The sequence below is a fragment of the Sinocyclocheilus grahami genome, unplaced genomic scaffold (assembly GCF_001515645.1).
Source record: "Sinocyclocheilus grahami isolate Dianchi unplaced genomic scaffold, SAMN03320097.WGS_v1.1 scaffold186.1, whole genome shotgun sequence".
Taxonomy (NCBI): Eukaryota; Metazoa; Chordata; class Actinopteri; order Cypriniformes; family Cyprinidae; genus Sinocyclocheilus; species Sinocyclocheilus grahami.
This window is the reverse complement of record NW_015505365.1, coordinates 77,803-99,473: the sequence shown is the minus strand read 5'-3', so window position 1 is coordinate 99,473 and position 21,671 is coordinate 77,803. Positions and strand designations below refer to the sequence as shown.

The window sequence follows — 21,671 nt, the reverse complement described above, 5'->3', positions numbered from 1 at the left end:
ACAACCTAAGCTTTTTTTCCTTTTCCTAAATACTGATTCTAAGTATTTGAGTTTAAAATGGATTCATGCAGGCTATTTAATCTAGTATTGTAGAGATGTTTGTGTTTTACTGAATATTTTACAAATGAAAATGACGCTAATTCGGAATTGCATGTTTTTGATGAACTTGTCCGTATTAACTAATAAAGTTCATTTACAAAGCACCATTCATACAAAGCTGAAATATGTCATTTTTGCATCACTAATGCCATTGCATGAAACTGCCATACAACGGTGTGTGGAATAATAATAATAATAATAATAATAATGCCAATTTCCAAACAAAACAGAAGCAAAAGTGTTGCATATTTTTTTTGCATCTTTGAACAACTTCCATAAATATGGATTACAAAATGAGATTCACATTGACTTTAAAGTTGATCTAATATCAGACTTATACTTATGTAGGCCAAATCAGATCACCAATGGAAGTGGAAAATGATAGCATTATATTAAGATTAAGGCTATTGACCCTTATGTATTTTTCTATCTCCCCCCGACCCTTTAATCTTGAAGCCAGGTGTATTTGGAGATGTGCATTCAGCCCTCATCTGTGCTATATATAGTGTTGGGTCTCAATCCCGCGGTGGTGTCAGGGGCCTCTCGTTATCCCAGCGCGTTCAGGCCAGCGGGGTCACATGACACGGGATAGCTGGTTTAGCACTGCCTGTGCTGAAAAACACAAGGCTGAGTTAGAATGTGAAATGTGTTATGGGACATCAGAGGCGGCTCTGCCCTCACTAGGTCTGTTGTCTCCTTCGGATAAAGAGCTTGTTGTAGGCTATTCCTCATTTAAAATTCACTTTGGATAAAAGCTTCTGCTAACTTAAGAAATGTAAATGTAAATATGGATGTAAATTGCCTTTATCTGCAGTACAGAGTGTGTTGTTCGCAGACACAAGAACGAGAGAACTTCAGGGATCTTATCTATGCACAATCAGCTTGTAACACTCCAAAGAGAAAGAAAAACTTGAAATCGCATCATATGACCCCTTTAAGCAGTCGTCCATGCATTAAAGCAAAAATGCACTTGAGGTCATGTTATATAGCTCTGTCCAACCCGAAGTGTTTTTTGAATAGCGTTGTCTCCTGCTGGTGGTGATGTATTAAACAACATCCAGTGACGTCAGAGTTGCATTATGTCATTCATAAAATAAAGGCAATTTTAAGGCCTCATTTTTGTAAAAATGAACAATACAAATAATTACAGTCATAAAAGACTGATCGCCTTGATCTTCATCTTCATCGTTCTCCAGAGGAATTATAACAAATGCTGTGAAGATCTTTTCCCAAATCTGTTAGATTCGGGATGAGCTAAAATATAAAATAAAATTTATTTTTTATTTAACTCTTTTCATGAACCTGTAGCAAGTTCACATTAACTAATCTTATTTTTGGCCTAACTAGTGACTAATCATTGCAAAAATTGTCATCAATATTTATTTATTTGCTACAATTTCATTGCAGTATTTTTATTAACAAGAAAGTTATAGCTGTATTACTATTACCTGCAGATGTCATCTAAGCACAAAACACAGATGTCAAGGGCATACTTCCAGCTGAAGCAGGAACAACAGCATTCCTTAAACCAGCCACACTTATTCCTTCATGAAGCAGTAGTTTTGGTATCTCTGATGACGAAGACATGTGCATTCATGATTGCAATTCTCCCTGCAGATCTCACACGCTTCTCTGCAGCACCCGCAGCTCATTCTTTATAAAGCCTGGAACCCCTGGCATATGAAATAATAGTTAGAAAAATCTAGTCAGTTTTTATTTTTTTTAAATAAAGTTTGTATATGCATTTTCGTTGAGCATTATATCTTATACATCATGCTTTTATGACTCATATGATATAGTGGAGCTCAAATTTGAGGAGGAAAAAACAGCTAAACTGCATTCAAATAATCACAATTGAAATGCAAATTCTATCCATATTGTGTCCAAAAGTATTGGCAGTACTTTTTTGTTAGTGAAAGACGGATTAGGTGTGTGTGTGCGTGTGTGTGTGTGTGTGTGTTGATCAGGAGAGATTATCTGTCCATGCATTAGAAGTTTATCTGAGGTCGGGTGACTCTAAATGGGAAACAACACATGCTAGATGTTTTGTTTGTCATGTGACTTATTTTGGGACACTCTGTTATGTCACTTGTCTTTGTCAAAGACAAATCATTTTAAATAATTGTAAACATAATTTATGTCATATCTGGACATGGGTCATTAAAGAATATAAAATAAACTAAACTTTAACCTGCTGAGTTTTTAGACTGAAAATAGCCACATATATGGCCTACTTATGAAAAACACATGGGGAGAAAGAGAGATTACTGCATTTACGTCATAAAAACAGAATAAGCGCAGAGAATGAAACAAAGGGCGGGGCGTAAAGCGCGGAAGTTGTCTCTGGTTGAAGTGAAGTGACGTGACATGTGGCCAGGTATGGTGACCCATACTCGGAATTAGTGCTCTGCATTTAACCCATCCAAAGTGCACACACACACCATGAACACACACCCAGAGCAGTGGGCAGCCATTTATGCTGCGGCACCCGGGGAGCAGTTGGGGGTTCGGTGCCTTGCTCAAGGGCACCTCAGTCATGGTATTGAAGGTGGGAGAGATCGCTGTACATTCCCTCCCCCCACCTACAATCCCTGCCGGTATGAGACTCGAACCCACAACCTTTGGGTTACAAGTTCGACTCTCTAACTATTAGGCCACGACTTCCCCCAACGATAGGCTATAGGCGATAGGCGATAGGCGATAGGCGCTAGGCGCTAAATAATTATAATTCTGTTTCACCTCTTTCCCATTGTTTTTAAATAAAATATCCATTAAATATATCAAATGTCACTATTCAGGTGTAAATTAGACAAGACGGTAAATTGCATGGTAATTTGTCACAATTATTTATGGTAACTTAAAACATATGATTTTTTAAAATAATTTCAAAAGAATATTCTCGTATCATGTCATATTAATACTTTTAACTTTCCAATTAGTGACACACAATAATTCAACAACACACAAAAAACGTGTGGTTTAATTGTGAAGTTTCGGTTTTATGAGCCATCGAGCGCCCTCTGGAGGAAGAACAGGAAACGTCCTCTAAATAACAGTGATTAGCGAGTTTTATCCACTCAAACGCACACAACAACAGTGTTGTCAACACACATAGAGGGAAACACGGGCAAAGAGAGTCGAGAGGAGCTGAAGTCAGTGCATCTGCTCCTGAACTCCTCTGTCCCAGCATGGCTCTGTCAGGATCTCAATCACCGGATGATGCTTTGCACGGTAAGACATCCGCATATCTACATAACACTGCTTAATTGTTATAACCTGTGATTATATATATTTATATTATATATAAGCCTATTTATGTTTATATATATATATAAAAATTATGTTATTTTTAATTCGATTGTATAGCCACAGTATATAACTGTACAGCCTATAAAATTAATTTACAATTAAATTGTTTTTTTATAAAGTAAAATAACACGAATGCACATTAAATATTTAAAATATATTTTTAAATGTAATAACCAAATAAGTTGGGCTACTTATTGTAAAAATAATTACAATGAAAGACTATTGATCTTGAATAGTATTTTTTGTACTTAGAATGTTCTATCTGTCTGTTTTTATTTTGCTGTGCCACTGTTTTTGTCTGTATTGTTATGTAAATAGATTCCATGACTGGCCTGTTTTGTCTCTCTCTAAGCCAATTACTGTGAAGAGGGCTAACAGCTCTTATAATTTGATCAGTAGCTTAAACTGTCCGCAGGGGAAAACGTGAGAACAACAGTGTTTGCAGAACACAGATTCTTCATAAAAACAAATCCCAGGCATTATCATTCATAAAGCACACAAAAGCATGCGCATTCTCTCATCCACACTCACAGCTTGATATTATGCTCTGTATACGTAACACGCGGCCCTCGTCTGTGGTTATGTCACAGTTCCACATGCTGGAGAATCTGGGGCAATGGCACAGTCCCTCCTCCCTCCACTGCAAAACCCCTGTCTCTGAACAACAAACCCAAAATGACCAGGAAGGGCAGAAAGAGAGGATGCTCAAGGCATGGGGAAAGATGATAAAGGTCAGAATTAGAAAGAAGACAGGGAGGGAGGGAGTGAGAGAGAGAGAGAGAGAAAGAGAGAGATGTGACTGGCTAATCTCTGACAGAAATAAAATGCTTATGTAAGCAAGCTCTTGTTTGGGCAACAGTACTGTATCCTCATGACCATGTGTCCATGTCAACAATCAGTGTGAGATAGATAGATAGATGGACAGAACGATATACAGGTAGATTGAATGATAGAATGATGGATAGATAGATGGATGGATGGACAGAACGATAGATAGACAGGTAAACAGAATGATGCATGCAAGCCTTGTTGTTTTACAACCTCTCTCATCCACTACTTGTCAAAGACAATTTTTAATCCAATCATTTCCCATTGGGTAAAATCAAGTCCTGTTCTGCATTGAATGTCCAGTTTTACCTGGAAATATATCACAATATGGAAACAAGATGTGTTGACTTTAACATATAAATTCACATAAATTCATTTTGTCACAGAGTGCTCAAACTGAACCCATTTTATTAATCCAAGTCTGTGTCTTTCACATGTCCGTCAGGCTCTTGGGTGGAGCTGGAGGGTCTGGTGGCTTCTGCAGGTCAAACAGAAGCACAGGACACCACAGCCTCCTTCCTGCAGGAGGAGCTGGAGAGGATTCTGCTGGAAGCTCAGCTGGAGTGCGAGAGGAGTAGTCAAACAGAAAGGTGTGGAGCTGCTGAAGGCCTGTGTGAGCTTTTTCATTTGAACCAGTGCACCTGGAAGTAAACAAATCTGCTCTTAGGAAAGAAAAATCACAAATAAGAATCTTTCTTTTCTGTGTTTCTCCAAGACACCAAGCTGTGTGTTTGACACTCATACCACACCCAATATTAAATATCTAAACATTTCTCTAAATATTAGTAACATTTCACATACACGTACCTCTGAAGTGTACTGCCACAACAATTTTGTCTGGAAAAACGTGCATATTGCTAAAGACTTCATTGCAAACTTGTTTGGGGCACATGTGGGGATTTTAGTCAATGTTTTTTTTTTTTCCCATCAGTTTCTAGCATGTTTAATGACTGATGAGTGATTACATACCACAAATTATCAACCTAAAAGCACGTTCAGTGAAGTAAAAGATAATGCATCATTGCTTTCCATGCTTGGTTTCTGAGGGTTAATAAGCCTGCAGTGTAAAACTGTTGTTCGGTCAGGACCACTATCATCAAAATGATAGATACTTAGCATAAAGTTTGGTTTGGCGGTATGGTTCTGTTCTGGGAAAAAAACTCCCTGCCCATCCATGCAGCCTGTCATGAATGAGCAGGGAGAGCAGCAATAATAACCCCCCGAGGGTTAACATAACAGAACAAGACATATATCATTAATGTACTTAATGATATTTAAATGTAACATTTTATTCAAGATAAAGGAGTCTGATTAGCAAGGAATATCAGAAAGCCAAGTCCTGACTGTGGCGAAAGGAGGAGCTGGGGATGGAGGAGGGTAATTTGCTCCGGAGCAAGCTGAAAAGCTGCTGAATAATACTGAATAGAGCTTATATAGGAATGCCGCGATAGGTGTCGTATTCCTATAGGTAGATGTGATCAGCTGAGAATCAGCTGATGCAAGCTTGACTCACGTGACCTGCCAGAACTAACGCTAACGCTGAATTTTTATTAGGAAAATGTCACATTGATTTAAGCATATTTTTGCTTATTACCTCAATTTTGCTCTGCAGGTGAACAGCTTAACCAGCACTTTGGTGGTGTGTTCATTATCTGGCTGTTTTGTATGCATGTCTGTTTATGTTTTGATGTCAAAACTGGGGAAAACATGAAAATGTAATACTTGTTTGTTTTTATGCAGTCTGTCATGAATGAGCAGGGAGAGCAGCAATAATAACCCCCCGAGGGTTAACATAACAGAACAAGACATATATCATTAATGTACTTAATGATATTTAAATGTAACATTTTATTCAAGATAAAGGAGTCTGATTAGCAAGGAATATCAGAAAGCCAAGTCCTGACTGTGGCGAAAGGAGGAGCTGGGGATGGAGGAGGGTAATTTGCTCCGGAGCAAGCTGAAAAGCTGCTGAATAATACTGAATAGAGCTTATATAGGAATGCCGCGATAGGTGTCGTATTCCTATAGGTAGATGTGATCAGCTGAGAATCAGCTGATGCAAGCTTGACTCACGTGACCTGCCAGAACTAACGCTAACGCTTAATTTTTATTAGGAAAATGTCACATTGATTTAAGCATATTTTTGCTTATTACCTCAATTTTGCTCTGCAGGTGAACAGCTTAACCAGCACTTTGGTGGCGTGTTCATTATCTGGCTGTTTTGTATGCATGTCTGTTTATGTTTTGATGTCAAAACTGGGGAAAACATGATAATGTAATACTTGTTTGTTTTTAATGAGCTGATTTTTGATAGTTTCGCTTATGCTGCTGACCTGCTTCTCAAATGTTTCATCAGTGCCTCCTACAGAGTTTCCAGTGAGATCTCAACAACGTCTTAAACGGCATGTACTCTGCAGTTAAAAGACATTTCAATATGAACTTAAACAAAAGATCTGAGCTGCTTACATTCATTTTATAGCTCTTTCTCTGTTACTGGATCTCGGCAATTTACTCATTTATATCACCTGAGACATTTTAGGAGAAACATCTGAGACAAAGCTGATACTGTATATGAGAACTCCAGTTTCATGAACATTAAATCATCTGAGTGTGTATGTGTGTGTAGGGGAGAAATTACAATGCATCCAGTCTTCGGTAATTATTTTGCGTGCAACTCTTATAACACAGGTTTCCTCTCTGAATTCAGTCCTCCGCAGGTCGTGACCCCTAGAACATCTGGATCTCCCAAACCAGCCAGTGAGGGCAGCAGCAGCACAGATTGTGTGACTATACAGGTAACAGACACCTGAGGCACTGCTCAGTGTATGTTCGTTCCCACAATATTGCCAAATAACACACACTCACACAGTCTCTGCACTGTTTGTCTTTCAGTCGGATGAGAATGACAGGCGAGTGAGTGCTGAATGGGTGTGGGATTGGTCCAGTCGGCCAGAAAACCTCCCGCCCAAGTAAGATTTACCTTTCATTCATACTTTCATTCAGGTGTAGCCTGTGTTCTTAAATCATGTTAGTTTCTTCAGTTCACCTTCAAATGTAATAAAGGCAGTTGATAGAGAAATTGTAGATAATTAGTAAATGTATCAAGTTTTTACTCAGGTGTCTGTGATATATAATGGAACTGCAGAGGTTTTGTATAAGTATATGCCATATAAATAAAAAATGTGCCATAGACATAAAAAACACTGACCCCAAGCTTTTGAACAGTAGTACATTTTTCTTCTGCTTCACAGTACGGAGAATTCTGATATATGAGCTTAATTTCCTTTAAAATATTGTCACAATATGAAAAATATTAATGGTCCTAAATTTAAATTACAATTTTTTTTGTTCTTTTGATTTTGGCATGCAATATTGGTTTTGTCACACATCTCATGTTCATAGATGGTTCATGTAATTAATTTGAGTTATGTAGTTTTATTAGACCAGAACACAGTTGAAATAGACAATAGTAAAGATGGAAAAAATGTTGAGTTATTTATTTATTTTTGCACATGATGGCAGTTTGCAGTCCTAGATAAAATGATGCAAATACATCATGAACACCATATGGCATTATGGGTAAAAATAAATGAGGTGTTCTTGTGTGCTGAAGTGTCCTTTCAGAATGCTTCACAGATTGCCAGGTCTTGCAGTGGAGCGTTTTACCTCCTGCATAACTCTGCTTAAATCTCAGAGAGGATCATTTAGTCGCCACACAAAAATAGCTTGTGCGCCACACCACGAGTCAGCGAATCTGAGCCTCGCTTGTGCGGCGTTTAACGAGAGGATGAGTTCACTCTCTAGAGGAGAAAGTTCTTAATGCACGTATCATTCCAGCTAAAACCTTGTCACAAACTTTTTGAATTGCAACGTTTAATGATGTAGGATTGCAGATTGTAGCAATAGAGACTGCTCCGATATCATGATGCCATTACAAGCAAAAAGCTTTGAGAAAGCATAAAAAGCTTCACTTTGTCAATGCCAGTTTTCATGACGGTGCATATACACACTTTGCAAATATACATCTTGCTGGAAAAACATTTCAAAGGTTATTTGAAATCAATCTTTAGAAATAGAGCTGATGTACAGTCATTTAGTGTCCATCCAGATGTTTGTATTGCTTTAAAAAAATCTTTCACATTAAAGACCTTAGTCAGGGTCATATATAGTATATAGTCTATATATACTATATAGTCATATATAGTTTATATATATATATACTTTCTCTGGAATGATCTGGAATATATATATATATATATATATATATATATATATATATATATATATATATATATATATATATATATATATATAATATAAGCTTAATGCACTTATCAAAATAACAAAAACAGTCAGAATTGTTGTTTTAAAACTCTTCAAAATGCATTGTAACTTACAGTCTGCAAAGGAATGGAAAATTTTGTTCAAATACTCCATTTAATATCAAAGAACTTTTCAAAATAAGCAAAATCTGCACATTTCTGTCACTGTTTGGATGTAGTAAAACACCCACAGATGAAAGAGAAAACATCTGTGCTTATGTAATGTCAATAACCAATATTCTAACCTTGAAATTCTTGAAAACCTTGAATAACCATAATTCTAACCTTGAAATTGGGCATTAAATGTATTTAATGTACAGTATGCTGTTTTCAGAATCATTCATGCATGCAGAAGAAGACAGAAATCATGTCTTTGTGCAGTGTTTCTACTAATTAATGCATAATACTAGACTTCTTCACCTTACGAATGGTTGTCATTCTGTTTGAGAAAGTGTGGGCAAGTTATCGAGCAAAACAGCACCCCAAAATTAGTAAGAAACAAGTATTGGGGTTTATTCAGCTAATATGATGCAGGATGGTTTAAGCTGTTGTAACCATACTTCTAAATAGCAAATCTAAAATATTTCTAATATTCTGTTTTCACTTTGTCATTATGAGGTACGGAGTGTAGATTAATGAGAAAATTTTTTATTTAAACAACTGTAGGATCAGGCTGCAACATCACAAAATTGAAAAAAGTGAAGGGGGGTCTGAATACTTTCTGAATGCACTGTATGCTTGCATTCCCGCATTTGCATGAGGCAACAAGCTTTATATGATAGGATAGATGAGATTTAAATTGGGATTACAATGCTGAATTTGGCTTAATCTGTTTCAGAGAAATTTAGCTTAAAACACCTTCAGGTTCACCTGGTGCACGCTCGGTAAATTATCCAGCCTGACAGGATGTTTGTTTCAAAGGCATCCATCAAAGGCATCCAAAGTGCATTTTCAATTCAACTTCCCTGAAATTATGCTGATAATATTGTGTAATCAGAATTTTGTATTAAAAGCCATGCAAAATAGGCTGCATTGACTGCACTGTACAAATAAACTTGGATTGAATATTTTATAGTCTCTAAGCTTTAAAGGGATAGTTCACCCAAAAATGAAAATGTGATGTTTATCTGCTTACCCCCAGGGCATCCAAGATGTAGGTGACTTTGTTTCTTCAGTAGAACACAAATGATGATTTTTAACCCAAACCGTTGCAGTCTGTCAGTCATATAATGGAAGTGAATAGGAATCATGGCTTTGAGAGTCAAAAAAACATACACAAACAAAACCAAATTAAACTCTGCGGCTCGTGACGATACATTGATGTGTAAAGACACGAAACGATCGATCTGTGCAAGAAACTGAACAGTATTTATATCGTTTTTTTACCTCTGATTCACTGCCATGTCCGAACTGTGCTGAGCACGTTCTCAACAGTCGGCGCGTGACGCATCTTCTTCTTGCTTTACGGCAGATCGCACACTTATAAGTGCATTACCGCCACCTATCTCTCAAATGGACCATTGACACTCTATCTACAATCTCAATTAGGAGTGTCAATGGTCCATTTGAGAGATAGGTGCCTTTTTTTTTTTTCTTTTTTTTTTTACTGTCAAAGCTGTGATTCCCATTCACTTCCATTATATGACTGACGGACTGCAACGATTTGAGTTAAAAATCTTCATTTGTGTTCTACTGAATAAACAAAGTCACCTACATCTTGGATGCCCTGGGGGTAAGCAGATAAACATCAAATTTTCATTTTTGGGTGAACTATCCCTTTAATGCATATGTACATATCTAGATTATATTGCTGAATGACCCTGATTGATCTCTCTTTCTGTCTTTAGGGAGTTTGTGTTTCATCACCCGAAGCAGTCTGGCTCTCTGAGCGTGAGGAAGACTGAGGTGATGAAGAGGGGTTTGTTTTCTTCAGATGTGCTCCTCATCCTCCTGCCCTCTCTGCTCGCCTCACACGCTCTGACGCTGGGTCTGGGGTGAGACTTTTCTTATATTTCATCATATTTTCTTTTTAATATCACTGCAAATCTTTCGCTTTAAGACTCCACAGGAAGTACGTGAGGCCAAATGTGTCAAATGTGTTTATCTATGTATAAATAGTCTATATATATTGCCTTTTGTGCATTTCAGTATTTTGCAGAATTCAAGGTAATCTGCATAAATAAAAGCATAGGGTTCTGTGCATGTATGGCCCAGAGAGCCCCATTGAAGTCAATGGTTTTTCCACTGATTTTAAATCAAAAGATGATTGATGTTGACTTGGAAAGAGCCTTTAAACAGGCCTTTTCGATCCCATTATGAGTATAATATATACTCTATGTTCAAAAGTTTGGGGCTTATAAGATAATTTATTTATTTAAGTTTCGAAGTCTCTAATGCTCACCATGGCTGCATTTATTTGGTCAAAACTAGAGATATAAAGTGAAAAATCTGTTTTCTATTTCAATATATTTTAAAATACAATTTATTCCTCTGATGCAAAGCTGTTTTTTCAGCATCATTCCTCCAGTCTTCAGTGTCACATAATCCTTCAGAAATCATTCTAATATGCTGATTTGCTGCTCGAGAAACATTTATTATTGTTATCAATGTTGTTATCAAAACAGTTGTTGTGCTGCTTCATATTTTTGTGGAAACCATGATATATTTTTTTCAGGATTCTTTGATTAATAGCAGTTCAAAAGAACAGTATTTATTTGAAATAGAAATCTTTTGTAACATTATAAGTGTCTTTTACTTTTGAAGTATTATTGCTTTCTTTCAAAAAAAAAAACTTTTTAAATGTGGCTTCTGTCCCATCTTTGCCCGTTGCAGCCCCCGAGTCCCATAGGCCTGTGCTTGCAATAAATCACAGACAATTGAGAAATGTTTATGCTGTTAAAAATCTCTAAAATGTTGTATTGAGTCATACAAATCCAATTTTTGACTTCCATTTTCATTACAGGCATTGATGTTACCTACAAAAGAGCTTAAATAAGAACTCAGATGCTGTCTGACAGAAGACAAAAGATGACAGATTATCTCTTTCTTTCTATTTCTTACTTTCTTTCTCAGAATATACATAGGGAAACGGCTGGCATCCTCCTCCACCTGCACACTGTGACGTGACATTTGGCAGCTCACCGATTGGCTGAGGCCGCTGCCATTAGCACTGCTGCCCAATCACGCCTCTCTTCTCCTCCTGTGATGGGCAACAGCCTCTTCTGCCTCTGTCTGTGTTTGTCCTGTTTCACCACAAGACTCTCTTTCTCTGTCTCCATGTATTTAAAGGGGTTATAGCTATCATGAGGAATCAAATTGTCCTTGATATTTTTAGATAAAAGAGCCTGATGTTCCATGAAAGTATACGTTTCAGAATGATATACATTTCAGAACTCAAAACTTTCTTACCAAAAGGAGTATTTATTGAAAATAGGCTATAACGACTTATTCTGAACTCCTCTGAAGACGTAAATTTAAGATTTATGTATTTGAATTGCACATAAAGTTATCATTAGTTTGCATTAGTTTTTAACTTAATGTGATGTGTATGTTTCAGTCAAACATGAATTGAAACCAGCAAGATTTCTATAATTGTACTAAACTGAATGTGTTAATACACAATTACCAGTTTTATATATTTATCATCAATAAATCCGATTTGTTTCAATCTCATACATTCTGACTAAATGAATATTGCTTGTTCCATAGCTAGCCATATTTTAACCATGTATATACTTTTTAAGTGAATCAATTTAATTGTTTGAACAGCTTTATGCTGATTCTAAGCAATTTGAATACATTTTGAAAATATGATTGTTTAAATAAAATAGATGCAGAGAGTGAATAATAAAATAATAATGAAGTGCAGAAATCTTAACTGTTTCTTAGCCATTTCAGTTATGTATGGCTGACAAATAATCAATATCACATTAAGTTTATTAGTTTTTTTTGTCAAAGCTGTGTAACCCAAATGAACAGAAATTTTATATGCAATTAAAATACATGAATATTAAATACTTAAAAATTAGGCCTAAATATTTTTGATGTCAGACTGATTAATACGTTATCACATGATTGACCAGAAGAGTCAAAACAGGTCAAAACTGTTCATGCAAAGAAAATTAGGATTGCTATTTCTGCACAAAATTATAAGTGGAGCTCAGGGAAAACGTTATGTATGATATGACCCCTTTAACCCCATGAGAGTGTCTTTTTAAGACTCTAAATCTTTTTGTAGTTAGGACTGTGTCCACATGCGTGTCAGGTCTAATACAGTACAATTACTACAGGGAACACAGAAACAGTAATGCACTGAAATTTAGCTGAAAGAGTGTAAGAGAGGAGAAAACTGACAGTGAGCGAAGCAAATCAAATGCAAGACATACATGCAGTTTGAGACGGAGTTTAGTCTTGGATAGTGTATGACTGAATCCTTTCGTGTTTGTGTGTGGAGCAAAATAATGTGAAAAATCTCATGTTGCAGTAACGTGTTTGAGATATAGATCCATTCCATGTTGTAATGTGAAGTTAACTGGAGTTCATCAGGTTATCTGGTCAGATTAATCTTGTTTGTAACGACTCTACCACAATAAATGTCACTCTTACCACCTTCTGCTTGGTCTGGTGTGTAAAAATGAATGTAGATGTAGATCTATTGAAAATAGATGTGAGGCTTTCACCTTTAACTAAAAAATACAGAACATTACCTTGTTTTATTGAGCGTATAATCTTTAAAGTAGCTTGGAATAGAAATGCCATGGTAAAGGAATATGATAATTATGGGTAGTTATACAATATAAGTGACTTGAATTTGGCTATGAATTTGTATTTGTCACCATTTCTTTTTTCACAAGTTTTTAGTCACGTTTTTCCTTCGTAGGTGTATTTCAGTGGGCCTGTGATGTGACAATTGAATTTTTAAAAATGCTAATATTTTATGTATTCAGTGTTTCATATCAGCTTCCCATATAGCAAAATATGGTGATATTTCCATCTGATACCTTTACTGTTTATAAAACAATGAAACGAGACAAAATACACATTTAAGATGCATTGTCAAAAATAAAATAAAAAAGCTCATGTAACACAGCAGTGTGATTCCCAGAATATACAGCAGAGGGCAGAAGTGCTCTGTGCACTGCATTGCAGTTGATATGGGTGTTATGGCAGAGCTCTACATATTTATTCTTTAGAAGAAGATGTGTTCCTAATTTAAAATATTTAGAAACACAGTCAGAAATTTAGGAGCACCTTCTGATTAATGATAGAAATGTATTTTCCCATTATGGGGAATTGAGGATTTATATTTTCAGTTTTAAATTAAATCCCAGGGTCTTTTTTTCTTTACCTTTTAATTTAATTTAATTTAATTTAATTTAATCTTTAGGTAAATTTAACCTAATTGACCTTTTATAGGGGCAACCTTATTAAATGAGTCATTTTTTATGTCAGACTCTTACATTTAAATGAATAAATTGTTTTAAAGATTTTAATTAAAACAATAAATTCAATTAGAATAGTAAGACAATTAAATGGTTTGAAATTATATTTTACATTTGAAACTTAAACCGCCAGTAGGTGGCGGGAAGTGTTTGTCATTGAATCATTCATTCAGTCGATTCATTCAAAACGGCAGATTCATTCAGGAGCTAAGTAAGGCCCTGTCCCAAATGGCACCCTAAACCCTTGCGGTCTTCCTCTGAGTCCGCACTTTCGTGACGTTATGTCGCTTTGACTATTGGGTAGAAGTCTGCTGTGGAGCTCGCCCCAGTGCAGGCTCAGCAGAAGTGCGGATCGAGGGCGCATAACGGCCGCAAAGGGGGCGCTCGCAAGCACCCTTCTGAATGCTAAAATGATGAATGGGACACCCTACGGTCTCGTGGACTTAACGGACACGCGCATTCGGCGGCCATTGTAAGTCCCTAAGACCGCAAGTGCACATGAAGTGTTCCATTTGGGACAGGGCCTAAGCAACTTCGGTCTTCATGGTTGGTTGTTTAAATCACTGACTCATCTGATTCGTTCAAAACACTGATTCATTCAGGAACGAAGCTCTGGTTTGTTCTGCCCTGAGACACTCAACGGTTCTGTTTTGGCTTGTTTGGAACTATTTCCGTTGGCTAAATAGAGAGAAAACAGACAACATTGTGTCTGAAATTTTATATTAATATTATCTTCTTGTTTATTGAACTTGTATAAAAATCAATATCACATTGTGCTGATGTTTGGGGAAAACCGCACTCTTGCTCGTGTCGTGTGATAACTTAATTATATTATAAATATTTAAAAAAACAAGAACTCATATAGGGGCACAGTTTTAACAGAATATCTCGAACTTTGGGCACGGTTTTATTGATTTTGGTGCCGTTTTCATCCCAAGCACCATTAAAGGGTTAGTTCTTTAACTGTCGACTCTACGTCTGATAATCAAATATTATTTGACAGGCTGCAAAGAAACGACAGCTTTTAAATATATGTGTACAAAAACATAATGTTCAATAGCTAGTCTTGATCATTAAGTGTAGTCAACACTATTAACTTAATTGGCGCTTGCTCTGTGGACTGATTACATGAGTGAAACGTAGCCTAACTGATGCATTCTGGGAGTTGTAGTTTTTAATCCGATTATATAATACAACTATTCATGAGCTTGTATATTGCTTGTACTTGAGATAGTAATTTGAACAAACTTCTGAAACTAAGTAACCCATTAAACTTTGACCATAGTAACTGCATTGCAATGCATTGTGAACTAGCCACAACATCAATGTGTAGTGTTTCATTAATGACAGTATTCATATAATTTTTCCTATTTTCTCAGAAGCCAGAATTTTCCAGCATGGTATTCCTTTTCTCCTTGTCTCTTTCACTTACTTCTGCCTCTTGAACTTCTCACTTGTGATGGAAGGGTGGCAGAATTCGATTTAGTGCAGTAAAAATTAAGACAAAGAGGCCAGAGTTGGCTTGTCATTTTTACAGAGGCACAGATTTAGATAAAGAGGGAAGAAAAACAACAGTGACGCATTGATCAAAGCCTGTCGGCCTCTTGTTCAGGAAATTGATCGTCAGGAATAAAAAGCCCTGGGAGATGAAGAATGAAGGGGTAGATGCTCTTGGCATCAAATCTAATAACTTCATAAAGGCTTGAGCAACTGCAGAACCCAGCAGAACCTGTTGCTTCTGAGAGATGAGCTACTGATAGTTGTTTAAAGTGGACATAACACACACAGTTTCACCCAATCTCACGTTAATCTTGAGTACCTATAGAGTAGTACAAGTTTTCAGATTCAATGGCTTACTAATTCATCATGATGTATAAATATTCATTTATTTGTTTATTTCATTTATTTCCAAATTGCAGTAATGAGAATTTGGGTTTGCATTTTTTTATTTTTTTTTTGCAAAATAATATTACAATGCAAAAAAAAGGGTAATTAATTCATTTTTTATCTTTATGCTGAATGTAATGCAATTTCCTATCTCTTTCTTTTGAAATTGTGTAATGTGAAATTAGTATGCATAACCTTCAGATCAGGAGGTGAGTTATGATTGTTCATAAATCTGAAGCATCATGAATGTAGAAAACATCTAAAGCAGGAGTTTGTGTCTATAGGTTTGTGTGTGTATCTTCTCAGACTTTGGTTTTCTTTGTTCTTCGTGTCAGAACACATTACCTGTTCTCTAACCATGTGTTCACATCTATAACCATCACCAGAGGTGTGATGTATTTTGGACAATTTCATTTATTATTTTTAAAATGTATTTATGTTTATTTTAAACAAATAATTAAATTGTTTGCAAATTTTTTTGTTTTAGTTTTTTTGCAAAATAATGTTTGAAATGCAAAAAAAAAAAGAGTTTTCACACAAATTCTCATTACTTTAATGCAAAAGATATATTAAATTGTAACCTATTTATAGATAATGGTAGTATTTGTTGCACTGCCTTTAATTGATGCCTGTTTAAAAAAAAAAAAGAGAAAAAAGTACAGTATCCCCATTGAGATCAATGGAATGAAAAACAAACTAAAAGGTAAAACATTAGGATGCATAGTATCAGTAATTAGAATTTGGGGAAAATATCTTTCTAGAATACTTTACATAATTAAAAAAAATCTATATTTTTCTCATACTGTCCATTTCTGTAGCAGCTATTTTCACCCTCTGCTTGAAACGCTCTGCTTTTTGGTTCCTGTCTCTTTAAAGCCCTGTCCTTCCTAAAAGCCCAGTCTGCTTTGATTGGTCAATCAGCACAGTATGTTGTGATTGGTCAACCGCTTGGAGCATGTTTTGGAAATGTAATGGCCCTTACCATAATTGAGTTTTAGCTCCCTACACTGTAAAAAATGACAGTGAATTTAATGGTAAAAGACTGTAAAAATGCTACAGTAAAAGCCTGTTAAATGGTTAACGGTAAATTCCCCTACTATATACGGTGAAAAACTGTATTGGACATTACATGTATTGGACATCAATTTTACGGTAGTATACCGTTTTTGGAAGTGAAAAATACCATATAATTTACAGTGAATAACCGTAAATTGACATTCCCAGAATTCCCTGCGTTACATTTCAAATTTGATGTTTTTTTGTTGAAATAACTATGTTTCTTCTTAGTTTTTTCTCATCAGTTTTGTATATTAGGGTTGTGTGTTACACCTAATGTTGTTAAATGAATGTTTATTGCATGATTTCAGTTTCATGTGTGTTACCTGATGGTGTTTAGTGTTTGTGTGAATGACACTGTGCACCTTCTATATATGTTATTATTTAGAAGCTACTTGTGATGGGCTTTGGTTCATCGTGTGACTTTCTCATCACCTCCTGCATGTGGTGGTTATCAGTGTATTACAAAGGTTCAAAACAGATTTCAGTACTTCAATAGGTTGGTATATTAACATTATATCAAATTAAATTACGGTATTTAACTGTAAATTTAAGTTAAAACCGAAAACCTAAAACGCTGCTACCGTATTTTTTACGGTAAAATTCCAGTAACCACAGCTGCCGGTTTTTTACCATAAATTTTACGGATGTTTTTTTACAGTGTAGGATTCATCACTATTTATTGCCCTCGCAATAAATAAATAAATAAAACAGCATCTCCTCTACATAAAATCACTGACCCAACTGTAATTTGAGGGCGGGTCAAAGCAGCCAATAGGCTGACATTATGCATGGTGTCAAGTCATAATGGAAGTCAGGCAAGTGCTTTCTTTTGAGAGATATTCTTTTTTTTGTTTGTTTGTTTTTTTTTGTTTTTCTTTTTGCTTTGTTACTTTGCAGATTGTTTACATGCACAAATAGCTATATTAAAAGTAATACACTTATTTTGTCTTGGCAACAGTCTATTTTTAATGCAGTCTGTAAACATTTAGTTGTTATTAGTATGGCTAAAAATGTAATTCAGTAGTGACATGCAAAGTGATTTTGCCTTGGATAAGTTTGTTGTGTTAAAAAATAATATCCAACTTTATATTAAGTTCTAGGCAATAATATATCAGAATAAGAATAATTGCTGTGTCTATATATCATTTTACACGAGGGTACTTTACATGCGAATAATTTTTGTGAAAAGCTATTTATTTTTGCAACAATATTAAATCATGCACCAAAGTTTTTCTATATAGTATAAATATGGTGTAAGTAGCTAAAGCCATTTTCTTAAAGGGATAGTAAAAAACAAACAAACAATAAAATTACATACTTTACGACTTACGTTCTGGCAAAAAACGATTTCCCACGCAATAAAAGCCAGTTCAACATCTTTTGTGAAAAGGAAAAAGGAAAGCATACAGGTTTTGAATAATGTGAGAATGAATAAGTGAGAAAGTAATTCGAATGTTCATATTTGTGACCCTGGACCACAAAACCTGGGGTATATTTGTAGCAATAGCCAAAAATACATTGTATGGGTCAAAATTATCGATTTATGCCAAAAATCATTAGGATATTAATTAAAGATCATGTTCCATGAAGATATTTTGTAAATTTCCTATCATAAATATATCAAAACTTAATTTTTGATTAGTAATATGCATTGCTAAGAACTTCATTTGGGCAACTTTAAAGGCAATTATCTCAATATTTAGATTTTTTTTGCAACCTCAGATTCCAGATTTTCAAATAGTTGTATTTCAGCCAAATATTGTCCTATCCTAACAAATCATACATCAATGGAAAACATATTTATTCAGCTTTCAGATGATGAATCTCAATCTCACAAAATTGACCCTTATGACTGGTTTTGTGGTCCATGGTCACATTTGTCATATCACTATAATAACATAATTTTCCCGGAAGTGACATCATTTTGGAGGGAAACCAACCATACGAATATCATTCCTTACTGTTTGATAAAATCCTGCAAATTAGTACAATAGTGTGACTGTTAAGTAAAAATATGGGTTACTTTGCGAAACTCTCATGAATTACTTTGTCCGTTGCAGTAGATGTGTGTTATTTCAGCTGACGCAGCTATTATGATCATATTGAAGGTTTTGAACTTTTGCTTGTCCTCTCAGGAGTGATGTACCCGAAAAAGAAGTCTCTTAAAATCACTGCTCTGTTCCTCAGACCTCTGAAGAGCCGTAATCGCATGTGACGTTAATCAAGTCTTCTTGCCCGAGGCTCGTGTATATCAGCTCAATGCAGCAGGTGAGAGGTCTTTACACAGAAATGAGCTTGTCTGAGTTACATCAGATAAGAGAGCGATAGAGGTAATACTTTCATCAGGAGAAAAGATGATAGGGATGCTTTGGCTTCAGAGCTGCGGAAGAACGAGAGTCGGGACAGAATAAAGGCATCGTGCTTTATGATCACTAGGATGGGCTGACAGAGACAAAGTCTAAAGATATTCAAAGACAGTCTCACATTCTGTAGTAAAATCCCAAATAAACTTACTTTAGTCCAGTTATGTTAAGTCACAAAAAGGCTCTAAAAGGGGAAATATGTGTGGAATGTAGTGTAGTTCAGTTTAATTTTTTTAATTTTTTTTGATAAAACATTCACTACCTTTCAAAAAGTAAAAAAATTTTTTATTTTTATTTTATTCACCAAGGATGCATCAAATTGATCAAAAGTAAACAGTAAACAATAAAGACATTTATAATGTTACAAAAGATTTCAAATCAGTGCTGTTCTTTTGAACTTTATATTCATCAAAGATCCAATGTTGCACGGTTTCAACCAAAATATGAAGCAGCACAACTATTTTCAGCATTTATAATACTCATAAATGTGTCTTGATCAGCAAATCAGCATATTAGAATGATTTCTGAAGGATCATGTGACACTGAAGACTGAGCAATGATGCTGAAAATTCAGCTTTGATGAATATGAAATGTTATATGAAATTGTAATAACTTAAAAAATGTTTTTTTTATAATTTTTTGATTAAATAAATGCATATATTAGCTTTTTGTGAAAATCAGACTGAAATTTAATTTGTTATTCCCCTCCCAATATAGTTTTCAAATTTCAACGTGTTAGTGTATTTTCAGATGTCATATGAAAACACGTCACATCAGGTTTCAGAGCTTACAGGTTTGAAATTGTGATGTGGTTGGAGGATTTTCACATTTTTGGAATGATTTCAGTGAATCACATCTTAAAAGACTTGGAATATAATGCATACTTTTGTGGCCTTTTTAGAGCACAACAGCATCTATCCTCATTCACTTCCACTGTATGAAAAATAGCAGTGTAAATGTTCGGCCTCATACAAATTTGGAGGGACAAAAGGGTGAGTAAAAGATGACAGAATTGTAATTTTTTGTATCCCTTTAATCAAATAAATTTAGTGTTATCTGCCCTCATCTGGCCATGACTAGAATTTCACCATATGTTGCTATGACCTCAACACATACTAGTCTTCTGAAGTCATACGATAGTGTTTGTGTGGCATACAGACTGAAATTGATCTTGTAAATAGTCTGCCATAGCTCACAAATCAAATATGGCACAGGTTGGACATCAGTTATATCAAATGTCATTGGTTCTCCTGTGTCTTGCAACCTAAAAAGTAATTGACATCAAACATGATGCGAAGGCGCTATGCTTGATTAGAGTGCTGCTGCAAAGGGGAACATTTTTAGTCAATAGTGGCTTAAATTTTGTTCTGTTCCTCCAGTGCTGTTGTTAAATAAACTAAAAGTGTTAAAATCACTGTTTTCGTTAATTGAAATAAAGCTAAAATAAATGATAAATATTAGATGGAAAACTCAAATTAGAAAAAAAATGGAAATGTTGCCTCTGTAACTAAAATAAAAATGAGGGCGTTTTAATTGAAGGTGATGTACTAAAACGAAAACTGAAATAACATAATTACAATAAAAATAAATATTTCTAAAAGACTAACTGATAAAAATTATAAAAGCAGATTACAAAAGTACTGAAACTTGAACTTAAACTACAATGACAAATGAAAACAAAAGATAAACACAGTATTGAAGTTAAATTGAAATATTGAAAAGATACTGAATAAATTCAAAACAAAATGTATTCAAAATCCATATGAATTAATTTTATTCCTCCAGTGTTGTTGTTTTTAATTAAATTAAAACTATCGGAAAATTTTTTTTGTTCATTGAAAAAGCTCAAACAAAACACAAATATTAGACGAAATACAAAAACTTAAATGAAAATGATAAATGCTGCCTTAGCACCTAACTAACATAATATTTTTAAATAAATATTTAAAATTACTACAACTAAAACTGAAATAAAAATAAATGAACAATTACGACAAAAGCCTAAAGAGAATTGCTAAAACTGAAAATAAGTTCATTCTAAATAATTATCACTAATAGTATAGAAATGTTACTAAAATCACACTGTATCTATTGAACAGCTTCAGAAGACCTAGAAATAGCATATATGTCACTTCTATAGTGCTTTGTTTTCCCCTTTTGGAGTTTTATAAAGGATCTGTTATTGCATAAAAAAGAGTGATGTGTGTATATTTTTTAAAATCTATTCTTCTGTGCTCCACAAAAAGAAAAAAAAACAGCATTCAGGTTTGGATAACATGAGGGTGAGTAAATAATGAGCTATTCCTTTAAGCCGAAACAGTGGATGGAGAGAGGGATGAATACAGAGGAGTCTAACCCTTCTG

At 35.0% G+C, this 21,671-nt stretch overlaps 1 protein-coding gene across 1 annotated transcript; it reads left to right on the top strand.

Moving 5' to 3' along the window:
* The first annotated feature begins 3,200 nt into the window (after nt 1–3,200).
* On the top strand, nt 3,201–13,162 carry LOC107594543 (BCL2/adenovirus E1B 19 kDa protein-interacting protein 3). The gene is made up of 6 exons (XM_016284624.1): nt 3,201–3,330; nt 4,682–4,826; nt 6,944–7,031; nt 7,129–7,205; nt 10,406–10,552; nt 11,631–13,162. The coding sequence occupies exons 1-6, from the start codon at nt 3,288–3,290 to the stop codon at nt 11,677–11,679; spliced, it is 549 nt and encodes a 182-aa protein (XP_016140110.1). The 5' UTR covers nt 3,201–3,287; the 3' UTR covers nt 11,680–13,162.
* The last annotated feature ends 8,509 nt before the right edge of the window (nt 13,163–21,671 follow it).

Coding starts and splice junctions, on each gene's coding strand:
- LOC107594543 (XM_016284624.1), top strand. CDS start 3,288: ATGGCTCTGTCAGGATCTCAATCACCGGATGATGCTTTGCACG. Junction 4,827..6,943: donor AGGAGTAGTCAAACAGAAAG/GTGTGGAGCTGC, acceptor CTCTGAATTCAG/TCCTCCGCAGGTCGTGACCC. Junction 7,032..7,128: donor CAGATTGTGTGACTATACAG/GTAACAGACACC, acceptor TTTGTCTTTCAG/TCGGATGAGAATGACAGGCG.